This window comes from Periplaneta americana, chromosome 12 (assembly GCF_040183065.1).
Source record: "Periplaneta americana isolate PAMFEO1 chromosome 12, P.americana_PAMFEO1_priV1, whole genome shotgun sequence".
NCBI classification, from domain to species: Eukaryota; Metazoa; Arthropoda; class Insecta; order Blattodea; family Blattidae; genus Periplaneta; species Periplaneta americana.
In genome coordinates, this window is record NC_091128.1 from 175,211,909 (window position 1) to 175,225,020 (window position 13,112).

The following is a 13,112-nucleotide window of genomic DNA, read 5'->3' on the forward strand; positions in this document are numbered from 1 at the left end:
GTTTAATTTTATCGCGTTCCTAGCATTTGTTTAATTTTATCGCGTTCCTAGCATTTGTTTAATTTTATCGCGTCACTAGCATTTGTTTCTTTGTTTGCCAACATTTCAAACTGCGCTGGTCTGGACGTCAAAAAAAAAAAAAAAACCGAAAATTATAAACCACCCCAGTCAATGCACAGCAGTTTTAAATATGACTCACATTGGCAGTCAAGAACAAGAATTAATAAAGATCACTGGTCATAGCTATGCAGCTTCCCTGAATCCCTATTTACAAATAAATGAACAGCACCATTTGGAAATCCTGAATAAGTTGAGGAATGTACTATGTACATCAACGAGTTCCACTCCATTTACGCACACGTCCAATATAACATCAACTGAACCACGAACCACTAAAACATTCAAATTTGAAAATTGTACTTTCAATAATTGTTTCATTTAAAATTATTCATGTTTATTTTTTATTTCATAATCCTTAATTAAAACTTTTCTTATTTCATCATTCCTAATTATAACTTTTCAAACACTTGTCCATTATATTTAGGTTATGTTATAGCTTCTGTTGTATGATATTATGGATAGTCACGTATCAGATACTGTTTAATACTGGGATCCGGATCCGGATGAGTGAAGTGAAATGCAACTGTTTTAATAAAAATGAAACTGAATCAACAAAGCCTTCTTGACTAGTAACCTCCACAGAGTTCAATGAAGATTCTATAGTTGGCACAACTGGTAACAAGAAAACAGATAATCATAACACACTATTGCCATCTAGCTGAATACAATGGTACAATAATACATTTGAAGACAGTTCAGTATTTTCGTAAGTCAATTAATATTTTATTGTATTGGAGTACTTCGTTACTTCTAATCTTTATATACTTTCTTCTAATCGTGTAATAGTCAATTAAATCCCACTCGAGTTTTGATTTTCTCTAGATAAATCAAAACCTCTAGTGAGATTACTTACTTACTTACAAATGGCATTTAAGGAACCCGAAGTTTCATTGCCGCCCTCACATAAGCCCGCCATCGGTCCCTATCCTGTGCAAGATTAATCCAGTCACTATCATCATATCCCACCTCCCTCAAATCCATTTTAATATTATCCTCCCATCTACGTCTCGGCCTCCCTAAAGGTCTTTTTCCCTCCGGTCTCCCAACTAACACTCTATATGCATTTCTGGATTCGCCCATACGTGCTACATGCCCTGCCCATGTCAAACGTCTGGATTTAATGTTCCTAATTATGTCAGGTGAAGAATACAATGCGTGCAGTTCTGTGTTGTGTAACTTTCTCCATTCTCCTGTAACTTCATCCCGCTTAGCCCCAAATATTTTCCTAAGCACCTCATTCTCAAACACCCTTAACCTATGTTCCTCTCTCAGAGTGAGAGTCCAAGTTTCACAACCATACAGAACAACCGGTAATATAACTGTTTTATAAATTCTAACTTTCAGATTTTTTGACAGCAGACTGGATGATAAAAGCTTCTCAACCGAATAATAACAGGCATTTCCCATATTTATTCTGCGTTTAATTTCCTCCAGAGTGTCATTTTTTTCCTCCTGCCACAGAAATAATTATTCAGAATTTAAAACCGTTCCTTTGAACGTGCCACCCTGAATGAAAGCTGCAAACCTATTAGCGGCTTGTCGCACTTGGGTGTAGGAAGGTTTCAGACCGAAGGTACTTCAGTGATAGTTTGAGGTTCTGCGTAGCCCCCTAGAACACGTAGCGGAGGCTAGCTGCCGCTGTGCCGATCCTCACAGGATTGCCGGCCGGCCGGCCCCGTGACTAATGCAGAGTGAGGGAAGTTAGAAGCGATTACGGCGCGTAATCACGATTAGTGTTTTTACTTCCGCCGCAAATGGCTTACATTAGCGCACTGCGGTGCGATCTGCCAACTACACTCGGTTAAAGTACACCTTGTGCATTCACGTAATTTGCAGTCGAGAAATGCACGGTAGGAAGAACTCATTCAAGTTATTTCTTTCTTTCTTTCTTTCTTTCTTTCTTTCTTTTCTCTTACTTTCTGCCTTATTTTGTTTATTTTCCAATTTTTCTTCCGCTCTTCCTTTTCACCCATTTTTCTTTTCGTTTCTGTTTCTCCTTCCTTTTGTTTTTCTCGTTGCTTTTTTTTTTTTCTTTTTTCTTCTCTATGCTTTTTTCTTTTCCTTCTGAGTATTTTTTTCTTGTTATTCTTTTCCGTGATACTTATTCTTGTTTTTTTTCCTGCGTTTTCTTTGTTTCGAGTTCTCTATTTACTGTGTTCTTTTATTTTTCTTTCCCGCTTTATATTTCTTCACGTTTTCGTCTTTTCTGTTTTCCTTTCCAGTCTTTTCTTATTCTTTTGTGCATTATGTCTCTTTCTAGTTATTTTATTTATTTCATTCTTCTTTTATTTTTATTTCCCGCTTTTTATTTCTTCTCATTCTCTTCTTTGTACTCTTTTCCCCCGCTATTCTATTTTTTCTTAAGTTCCAGCATTTTCTTTCTTTCCAATTTTTTATGTATTTCTCTCTCCCCTCCCCTCACTTCTCCTCCCCACCCTTCTCCTGTCCTCTCACCCTCCCACCTCTCCACTTCCCCTTTCGTCTGCTCTCCTATCCCCTCTCTTCTCCTCATCTCCCCTCCTCTTCTCTTTTTCTTTACAGCTGTTAACTTTTTCCCCATTTCGTTTTTTTTTTCTATTTTTTCCAAGTTATTTCTGTCTTACCTTTCATCCATTATTTGCTTTCTTTTGTTTCTGGCATTGTCTGATTTTAGTTTTTCGTTATCATTTTTTAATTTTCCTTCCGTGTCTTTTCTTCTTTCTACTCTTTTGTGTCGTATTCTTTTCTTGTTCTTTTTCTGCATTTTCTTTTTTTCCACTTTTCAGTTTCTTGCTCTCTTCTTTTATGTTTCGTTCTCGCATTTTATTTTTTCATGTTCTTTTTCTTTTCCTGCTATTCTTTTCTTGTTCTTTCTTTTCTGCAATTTCTTTTTATCTCTCTCATTTCTTTCTGTGAAATTTTTCTTTTCCGCTTTTTGTGTGCCTATTTTCTTCTTTCTACTGCTTTCTACGCTATGCCTTTCTTGTTCTTTCTTTGCTGCATTTTTTCTTTCCAATTTTTTTATTTCTTACTCTCATCTTTCATTTTTTCTTCCTTTTTCATTGTTTTCCATTTTATTTGTACTGTTTTCCGCTCTATCCTTTTCTTGCTCTTTTCTGTATATTTTTTTCATCTTTTTATTTCTTTCTCTCTTCTATTTTCTTTCCCGTTTTCTATTTTTTTCCTATTTTGCCGTTTCTACTCATTTTCGTGATATTCTTTTCTTATTTCTTTTCTGCACTTTTTCACTTTTTTATTTATTTCTCCCCACTTTTATTTTTCTTTTCCATATTTAATTTTTTCACATTTTTTCTTTCTACTCTATTCCGTACTCTTCTTTTCCTGTTAGTTTTTCTGCATTTTTTTCCACTTTTTAATTTCTTATCCTCTTTTATTTTTCTTTCCTGCTTATTTTTTATTTTCTTTTTTCATTTCTTTACACTTCCTTTTCTACTTTACCATGTCATTATTTTTCTTTCTCTCCTTTCATTTTTTGTTTTCGTTTTTTCTTTTACTTTCTTTACAGATTTTATTTCGTTCATTTCTCTTTTGTCTTCCGCCTTTTTTCCTTTTCCTTTTCCATTTCTTTGTCATTCTGGTTTCTTTCTCTTTCTTAACCAGATTTGTATTTGTTAATCTTTTGTTTTGGTTCTCGCGAATTATTTTTTCATTTTTATTTTATTTTCTTATTCTTGCTTTCCCATTTTCGTTTTTTCTTATTTTCTTTGCCACTTTTTTCTTCTTTCGCCTTTTATCTTTTTCTTTTTTTATTTTTCTAACAGATTTTTTCTCTCCTGTTGTATATTTTTCCCGCTTTTTGTTTTTATTCATTTTTCTTCCTTCCTCCCTTCCTTTCCGGATTTTATATCTTCCCTTCTTTGTTTTTCTTTTGCGCTCTTTATATTTTCATTTTCATTTTTCCTATCTTTATCATTTCTTTTGCTTCTAGATTATCTCTTTTTCTCTTTTATTTTACTTTCCCGCTTTTGTTTTTCATGTTCTTTATCTTTGTTTTCTTCTTTTTCTTGCATTCGCTCTTTATTTGTTTGCATCTTAAATCTTATTTTCTCATTTTTCTTCTCTGTTTTTTTTTCTTCCGTATATTTTCTTTTTTTTTTACTAGTATTTTGCTTCCAGATTTTTATTTCACACTGTTTTACTTCTTTTATATCTCGTTTTCTTATTTCCTTGCCTTTTCTGTTTTTCTTTCTTTTCCGCTTTGTATTTATTTCTCCCATATTAGCTCCTCGTTTTCGTGTATCCTGCTATGATTCTTTGTCTATTGCATTCTTTGCCTTCTAGTTTCCTCCCCACTACTCTTAAGCTTCCTCGGTTTGATTGCGATGTAGGAATCTGACTCAACAATTTATTGTTCTTTGTGCTTTATTGCATAATTAGCCGGCAGTTGAACACGACGGCCCCTGCTCAAATCCTAGAGTTTTGCCTGCATTACTCGCACTGCTGGACTGAGGTCTCTGTTGTGATAACAGCCATTGTTTTTATCTCTTACGGAAGTACAGACTGAAGCTTTTTATGTTTGCGTTTTATTTCGCTTTTATAGTGCACTGTACTTAGATATACCAAAGGTCACTGTCGTGAATTCTCTGAAGTCAACCTGCATATGTGCCACAACAAATTGAAGATATCAGGTTGTCACCTGCTCTGTAGTTGACGTTACTAAATCAGTTAAAATGATAATCCATTGTTACCCGAACTTAGTTCTCACAACCACTGTGATGTCCAAGTAACTCATTGTCACCTGAACTTGGTTGATACAAACCATCGTGATGCTTTAGTAACTCATTGTCACCTGAAGTTGGTTGATACAAACCATCGTGATGCTTTAGTAACTCATTGTCACCTGAACTTGGTTGATACAAACCATCGTGATGCTTTAGTAACTCATTGTCACCTGAACTTGGTTGATACAAACCATCGTGATGCTTTAGTAACTCATTGTCACCTGAACTTGGTTGATACAAACCATCGTGATGCTTTAGTAACTCATTGTCACCTGAACTTGGTCGATACAAACCATTGTGATGCCTTAGTAACTCATTGTCACCTGAACTTAGTTGATACAAACCATCGTGATGCTTTAGTAACTCATTGTCAGCTGAACTTGGTTGATACAAACCATTGTGATCCCTTAGTAACTCATTGTCACCTGAACTTGGTTGATACAAACCATCGTGATGCTTTAGTAACTCATTGTCACCTGAACTTGGTTGATACAAACCATCGTGATGCTTTAGTAACTCATTGTCACCTGAACTTGGTTGATACAAACCATCGTGATGCTTTAGTAATTCATTGTCACCTGAACTTGGTTGATACAAACCATCGTGATGCTTTAGTAACTCATTGTCACCTGAACTTGGTTGATACAAACCATCGTGATGCTTTAGTAACTCATTGTCACCTGAACTTGGTTGATACAAACCATCGTGATGCTTTAGTAACTCATTGTCACCTGAACTTGGTTGATACAAACTATCGTGATGCTTTAGTAACTCATTGTCACCTGAACTTGGTTGATACAAACCATCGTGATGCTTTAGTAACGCATTGTCACCTGAACTTGGTTGATACAAACCATCGTGATGCTTTAGTAACTCATTGTCACCTGAACTTGGTTGATACAAACCATCGTGATGCTTTAGTAACTCATTGTCACCTGAACTTGGTTGATACAAACCATCGTGATGCTTTAGTAACTCATTGTCACCTGAACTTGGTTGATACAAACCATCGTGATGCTTTAGTAACGCATTGTCACCTGAACTTGGTTGATACAAACCATCGTGATGCTTTAGTAACTCATTGTCACCTGAACTTGGTTGATACAAACCATCGTGATGCTTTAGTAACTCATTGTCACCTGAACTTGGTTGATACAAACCATCGTGATGTCCTGGTAACTCTTTGTCACCTGAACTTGGTTGATACAAACCATCGTGATGTCCTGGTAACTCATTGTCACCTGAACTTGGTTGATACAAACCATCGTGATGTCCTGGTAACTCATTGTCACCTGAACTTGGTTGATACAAACCATCGTGATGCTTTAGTAACTCATTGTCACCTGAACTTGGTTGATACAAACCATCGTGATGTCCTGGTAACTCATTGTCACCTCAACTGTGGTTGATAGAACTGCTGTGCTGGTGTGGTGACCCATTGTAATTGGATTCTGATTGTCATTTCTTCTCAGTTGCCATGACAAATCCCTTTTCAACTGAAATCTTGGTTACACAACCACTATGTTTCTATTGTGTTGCCTGGTGTCTAGTGGACACAATCTTGTATTGCCATGGTAACGTATTTGTTACTTTCAATTAGGTTGATACTAACTACTATTGTGTTTATGTCGTAACTCATTACTTCGCTTTGAGTAACCATTCCGTTGTCATAATATTTAAATTCGTTTCGTTGTGCAGGTGGAGGCAGAGGACCAACCGTGTGTTGCGGGTGTGCCGACAGACGCAGGGGTCCCGATCCAGGTGAGTTGGGTGTGTAGACGTCATGCAGGGATGAATATTGCAGCTTCGGCTGTAAAGACTTTTATACGCTGCCGGATGCGAGGGTCGTATATTTTGATGGGCCCGTCGAAGACATCGCCGCCTCTTTTATTAACCACACAGCTCCCGGTAACGAGGCGTCTGCACGAAGGAGTGCAGTTCGTAATTGTCACGTGTTTCATCAAGTCCGTCCCCTGCTTAAGACGTTCGCCTGGAAGGCTTTCGATTTCTTCCACACGATTGATACATCACAACGCACGATTATTCCGCTTCAGAGCTCGATGACCAAGCTGCTACTGGGGCTCTTAGATGAAACAGTTTGCTACACCTCTATCACGTTAACGAAAACAGCTTAAGGCCCGATTGTATAAACCATTTAATCTTAGATCAGAGGTTAAATTGATCCTTGTTTCAGCTGAACTTGGAATTTTGTGTTGTATAAAGTCTAATCTGAGATTAATTTGTCTCAAACTAAAGTCAACTTTGACTGAAGAAATTTCTCCGATTAAGTTAGACGATCCAAGTTCAGTTATTTCTTTTCTGTTTGAAATATACGAGTGACAGATTGTGCAAATAAAATATCCATTATTATTAATTTTAATAGATATGTTAGGTACATTTATATATATTTCTTTCAATTTCTTGCCTTAAAACACAAACATTCTTATATTTTATAAGGCTCTATCGTGTTCAGCAGTATCAAATAACATAACCTATAATTATATTATGTTTATAACAACCATTAATTATTAATGGATATGATAGGTACATTCATAAATGTTCAATTAACTGTATTACTAAACGAAAATTGTCGTTTTATAAAGCTTTATTATGTTTAGCAGTATCAAACACCATAACATGATAACAACTTGGAGAACAGTCAACCTTCTTCTTATTGTCCGCCATTATTTACATTGAAAAAAAAAAAACCAGTGTCTCCAACAGAGTGTAATACGGAAAGTCGCCAAAAAGTAGTTGTAAAGTCGCTAGATTTCTCATTATCAACAAAGAAAGATTAAATTTGGTCACTATGGGGTGCTGAAAAGGTCACCAAAACCCTATTTAAGCAATATAAAAGTTAAAAGAAATTGTTGTTGAAAAAGAGTTAAAATCGCTAGATTGGCAACACTGAACAAACCTGTATAACATGGTCCGCGCATCACGTATTTCACCTGTTTATGCGATGTTGCCAAATCCTTTCCACGTGAACTTAGATTGCATTTGAACCAAGGTAATTTGATCGCAGAAAAGTTTTATACAATAGAAGAAGTGTCTGAACTCGTTTTACTTTTCGATCTTCGATCAAAATTGATCTTTAGTCAGGGAGTTTTATACAATTGGGCCTAAATATGACAACTAAGTAGGAACTGGTTGGATGGGATGAAAAGAAAGCATTCCTAGCGTCAGTTTATCCCTTACACTTCTACTCTAATTTTTTCCCTATTTATACAAGCTGTTGAGGACAGTGCATTTTCAAAAATATACTATCGAAAGTCAAACGGTTTTCGTATTATTGAGCGACAAATTTAGCGTATTTTATAAAAACAAACCTCTTTCAGCGCTCAGAACTCTGGAACCATTTACTGCAGAACACTGAACGAGAGCTCATTTTGAAGCTGACATTTGGTAGGTTATGATAAGAAGTAATCCTTTTTTTATTGTATACAGAGAGAGACAGATAATCTGATTTTACTTACTTTTAGGCTTTTTGCCAATTTGTAAAATTGTAAAAAATATTGAGAAAAAATCTTACATTATTAAGAGGGATTCGGCATTGTTTGCTTAGTGGCTCGGCAATAAGTTTCGAGGGTATTAAATAAATTATTTTTACACGCCTGGACTTGAACGGCGCAGTACCGCACGCACTGGCCGAGAGCTGAAGATAAGCGAGCGTTGGGCGTCATTTTACTCCTGTGTTTATGAAAACCTGTGATAAAGCTAGCACAGCCATGACTGCTAGACGACACATCACGTGTTTATGTCTTCTGGCCTTGCTTGCCTAGGCTAGCTCCCGCCTCACAGTCAGCTGGTTAGTTCACGCGCGTACTATTTATTTTCTTTATTTGATATTTTCAATACTTTCTTATCAACGGTGCACCAGTAAAAAATATGTGTTTATTTGTACTTTCAATGCGGAATCTAGCCATATATTTTAAAAATATTTTTTCGTGGTCAAAGGCGTCTTAATTAAGAAAAATCTCAATTTCTCCATTTCCATAAAAAGTAAGAAAAACTGTTTACATGTCAATGTAAACTATAATTTCTCAGCATCAAAATAAACTATGATTTTGATCATTGGGTGAAAGGGTTTCGGAGGCACAACAGTTTAAAGTTGCTAATTTTTATGAAAATACGATAAATTTAAATATTTTTAATTTAAACACTATGAAGTTCTGATGCCTCAAACTTTGCACAAATCATTGTATCACAGTTGTCAACGGACAGAAAAAGTTTCATTGTATTTAAAAATTGCAAGGTCAATTTTCTCTATATTTCTGTCGATTTGAGATGGAATAGCCCGTACATTTACGACAAAGTGCATCAGTCTCGGTAAAAACGCAGTAAATATAGGTTATGAAACCATGGTTAAACAGTAACCAAGGTTAAAATGTATTTTCTGCGCATCATTCATGATCACTGGTTACTTAAACATGGTTAGCTGACACCTCATTTTACCATGGTAAAGTCTGTGATTGTACTGCAAAAGAAATGCCGAGTCGAATTCGCTATCGATTTGAAATATTACCGTGTTACGAGGAATTCGCTTAGGAAACTATAGAAATAGAGATACACAGGAGGCACTGCATGTAAACTCTGTTATATGTATGAAATAATAATTATACAAACACATGTGAACTGGCCTGAATTTTCTAAACAGCTTATATTCCATACAAAGGAGAAATGTGTAGTTAAATGTTTCAATTAGATTCAATTTTCAGTTCTGTATCTGTATTTATAATACAGTTTTATATTTATATTTATAATAAAATTGATACATTTTTTGTTAATACAATATGAAACGTAACTGGCCGTATATATCGATTGTAACAATGACAGCATCCATGGATAATAAGGAAGGCTGTGGAATACCATATAAACTGCAGTTTCACTATTTTCGTATAGCATTCTTATTAATGTTGTAAAATAAAAGTATATGAATAATTTAAAATCAATCCATATTAAATAATGAGGTAAACATATCATAAAAGTCGTATTTACATGTTTTTTTTAACTAATCTCAGGAAAATAGCTTTCTACCTCGCCATGTTTGCTAGAGTTCTCGGAAAACGATACAATTTCGTATTGGCATTTCTTTTGCAGCCCAGTGTAGGGCCTGCACTGGGGTTCAAAGATTTTTGATCCATACTAATCGATAGTAATCTATAATTTATTCGTGCAGGTGTGCCTTTTTTAGTTATTACTTGTATGAATAGATGGCGAAGATTGCAATCAGTGCCGCTAGTAGTAAATAAATGTGTCTGGATTCTATAATTCAAAAGTTCATCCCTCTCTAATGATTGTAAAAAGCACTAGATTTACCGGAAAACCTGTTACACTGCCAAGCATGAGTATAATTTCTACTTACTCTATTCATCACTTTCCCCAATACATTTTTACACGTCCCAATAATAGTGTCACCTATCGAGAACTAGAACAACTATTCCAAAGTTTGTCAATTTCTTATACCTTTGACCGCCAGTGTACATTGTTTATACAAAATGACTAAAGCAAAGCATCCATATAGACGATAGTCAACGTCTAAAAACGGTTGCACTTACTCCGTTCTACGTCGAAACGAACGTATCATATATTTTTGCGTTGCATTTGTTGATGCCTTTGGACACCGTTATGTTTGCGAGTTGAGTTTCGTTGTTTTTCAGTGCTGCTAGGTTAAAATCGTACAAAATGGAAGATACCAGCATTCGATAAGTAATGGCAACAGTGCTGTAAATCTGCGCTCGTAGCGGTAACCATCGGAATCTTTCAGTACGTAATAGAGGAGCGATTGTTGCATAAATTTGGAATATTAAAAGTCTTTAAGTAACCATATTTTGTGAATATATGAATTGTTTCTGATTTGTATTAAGTAATATCGCCCTAAAAATATTCAGTAGGTACGAACAAACATACTTAATAAAAAATACAAGTTTCAAGAGGAAAAAATGCAACCCATTGCTTATGTTATTACTAGAAGCTTGTGGGAGAGAAGTCCTGCCATAACGAACTATTGCAAGATGGGTGGAAGCGAGGCATTCGCTTGCAATCAAAAGTTTACATCCTATGAGCTTTAGATCGATTAGTGAGAGAGATGTCCACGACTGATGTCCGCCGTCTTGCAACGATTTGCCAGCGTATTGCTGTCATGGCAGGGGGCCTCATCATTCGCCGTTTCAATTTCTCGTCATTGGAACTCCCTACCTCATACCTTAAGGGCTGTCAGACATCTACTAATTTCGAAACCCGGTTGTCAACTAGACTGCTTAGACTGTGAGCTTTCCTAAAATATAATTTTTTCTAATACATGATTTTTATTTTTAACATACAAATTTTTATTATTTTAACAATGACTTCGATGCACATAACTGTAATTGTTTGATTCTTAGAATTACATGTTGCTAAACTTGTTTTCATTTTATTATTATTATTATTATTATTATTATTATTATTATTATTATTATTATTATTATCGAACAGATGCATTATAGGAGCCAGTCTCCTTATTGGTTGAATGGTATGAATGTTACTATCGATATGTATTGTTGTTATAATCAATATAAGATATGTTGCCAACATCTAAATTAACAGAGTTTTATATTGTTGACTTGCAGCCTACTTCAAAATGGAAATAACGGCAGCAATAGTAAAATTTATTTTCCCTGGACCAAAAATATTATACAAACTGACTAAAATCACATCAGTTGTAACAAAGTGTTTAAATTATTTTTATTTAATTTTTAATTTGGTAGCATTTAATGCTTATCGAATATCGAATACTAAAAACGCTAATCGAATCTTCCGCTGACTTTTTTTGCGTGTAATGTGTGATGGGTGGCCCCTATAATGCATCTGTTCCATTATTATTATTATTATTATTATTATTATTATTATTATTATTATTATTATTATCATCGAACAGATGCATTATAGGGGCCAGTCTCCTTATTGGTTGAATGGTATGAATGTTACTATCGATATGTATTGTTGTTATAATCGATATAAAATATGTTGCCAACTTCTAAATTAACAGAGTTTTATATTGTTGACTTGTAATCTACTTCAAAATGGAAATAACGGCAGTAAGAGTAAAATTTATTTTCTCTGAACGAAAAACATAATACAACCTGACTAAAATCACATCAGTAGTAACAAAGTGTTTAAATTTTTTTATTTAATTTTTTTAATTTGGTAGCATTTAATGCTTATCCAATATCGAATAATAAAAACGCTAATCGAATCATTACTTCAGCTGACGGTTTTTGCGTATAATGTGTGATGGGTGGCCCCTATAATGTTTGTTCTATTATTATTATTATTATTATTATTATTATTGCATATGGAGGGAGTATAAATGAGATTATTACCTTATAACTAGGAAATGAAGTTCGGACACCAAAACATTGCCTAGAGGCGACGACTAATGATGTTTTTTTAGTTTTTGTTTCGTCTCTGAGCTTGTTATTCACTGTAGAGCACATTTATGTACATTTTTTTATTATATCTCTGCCGGTGACCGACGGTTGAGATTGAAGTGGCTTTTCTTAGTGTCGGGTATGAGAGGACTAAAAAGGAAAACAAGATAATCTGCTTTCCTTTCTGCAATGCTCTGGTAACTGCTTGATTGAGTATAAGCCTAGATCATATATGTAACAGATAGGTCATCGCTATGTTAAAATCGTTTGTACTTTGAAGATAACAACCGCCAGGATCGCCACCCGTCCGCCGTAAACGAACACGAGATGGCAGTACAGTCGCTAATGCAATTCAAATGGGAATTATGACGTGACTCCTTATGTAACAACTAGATGGCAGCGTAGTAAACCTGACAAAAGTTGTTAACTTCAAAGCCTATAAGGCCGACCAATCTGGGGTATATAAATGATCTAGGGTATAAGATGAGAGTTTAGATATACTTTTTCTCACAGATTAATGTAACCTTTTCTACCTCTCTTACTCCTCATCGCAAACTGTGACGTTGCATAGAGGAAGATATAGGCCTATAATACATCTGTACAATGTAATTACACACTTTGCTGCAAGTATGGCCACAGTATAAGAAGAATCAGTAGGGACAACTCTTGTCGGCACCTTTGATGTTGTTGGTACTAAATTCAAGCTCAGTAAGGTCTAGTTCTCAATGAATCCAACTATGTCGCTAGTATCAAACCACTATCAAAATATTAGTAAAATATTTATTTATTTATTTATTTTATTGGTCAGTAATACGAATAATCTTGTATGTATATTATCTATTATTAGTATTATGTCGCTAGG

General features: G+C 35.0%; 1 protein-coding gene across 1 annotated transcript in view; it reads left to right on the forward strand.

Annotated features, from left to right (window-relative positions):
• The window catches only part of LOC138709997 (uncharacterized), a 142,059-nt gene extending 135,154 nt beyond the window's left edge, over positions 1–6,905 (forward strand). Inside the window, exon 3 of the mRNA XM_069840675.1 lies at positions 6,540–6,905. Within this exon, the coding sequence (XP_069696776.1) occupies positions 6,540–6,905 (366 nt within the window). The remainder of the gene's footprint in view (positions 1–6,539) is intronic.
• The last annotated feature ends 6,207 nt before the right edge of the window (positions 6,906–13,112 follow it).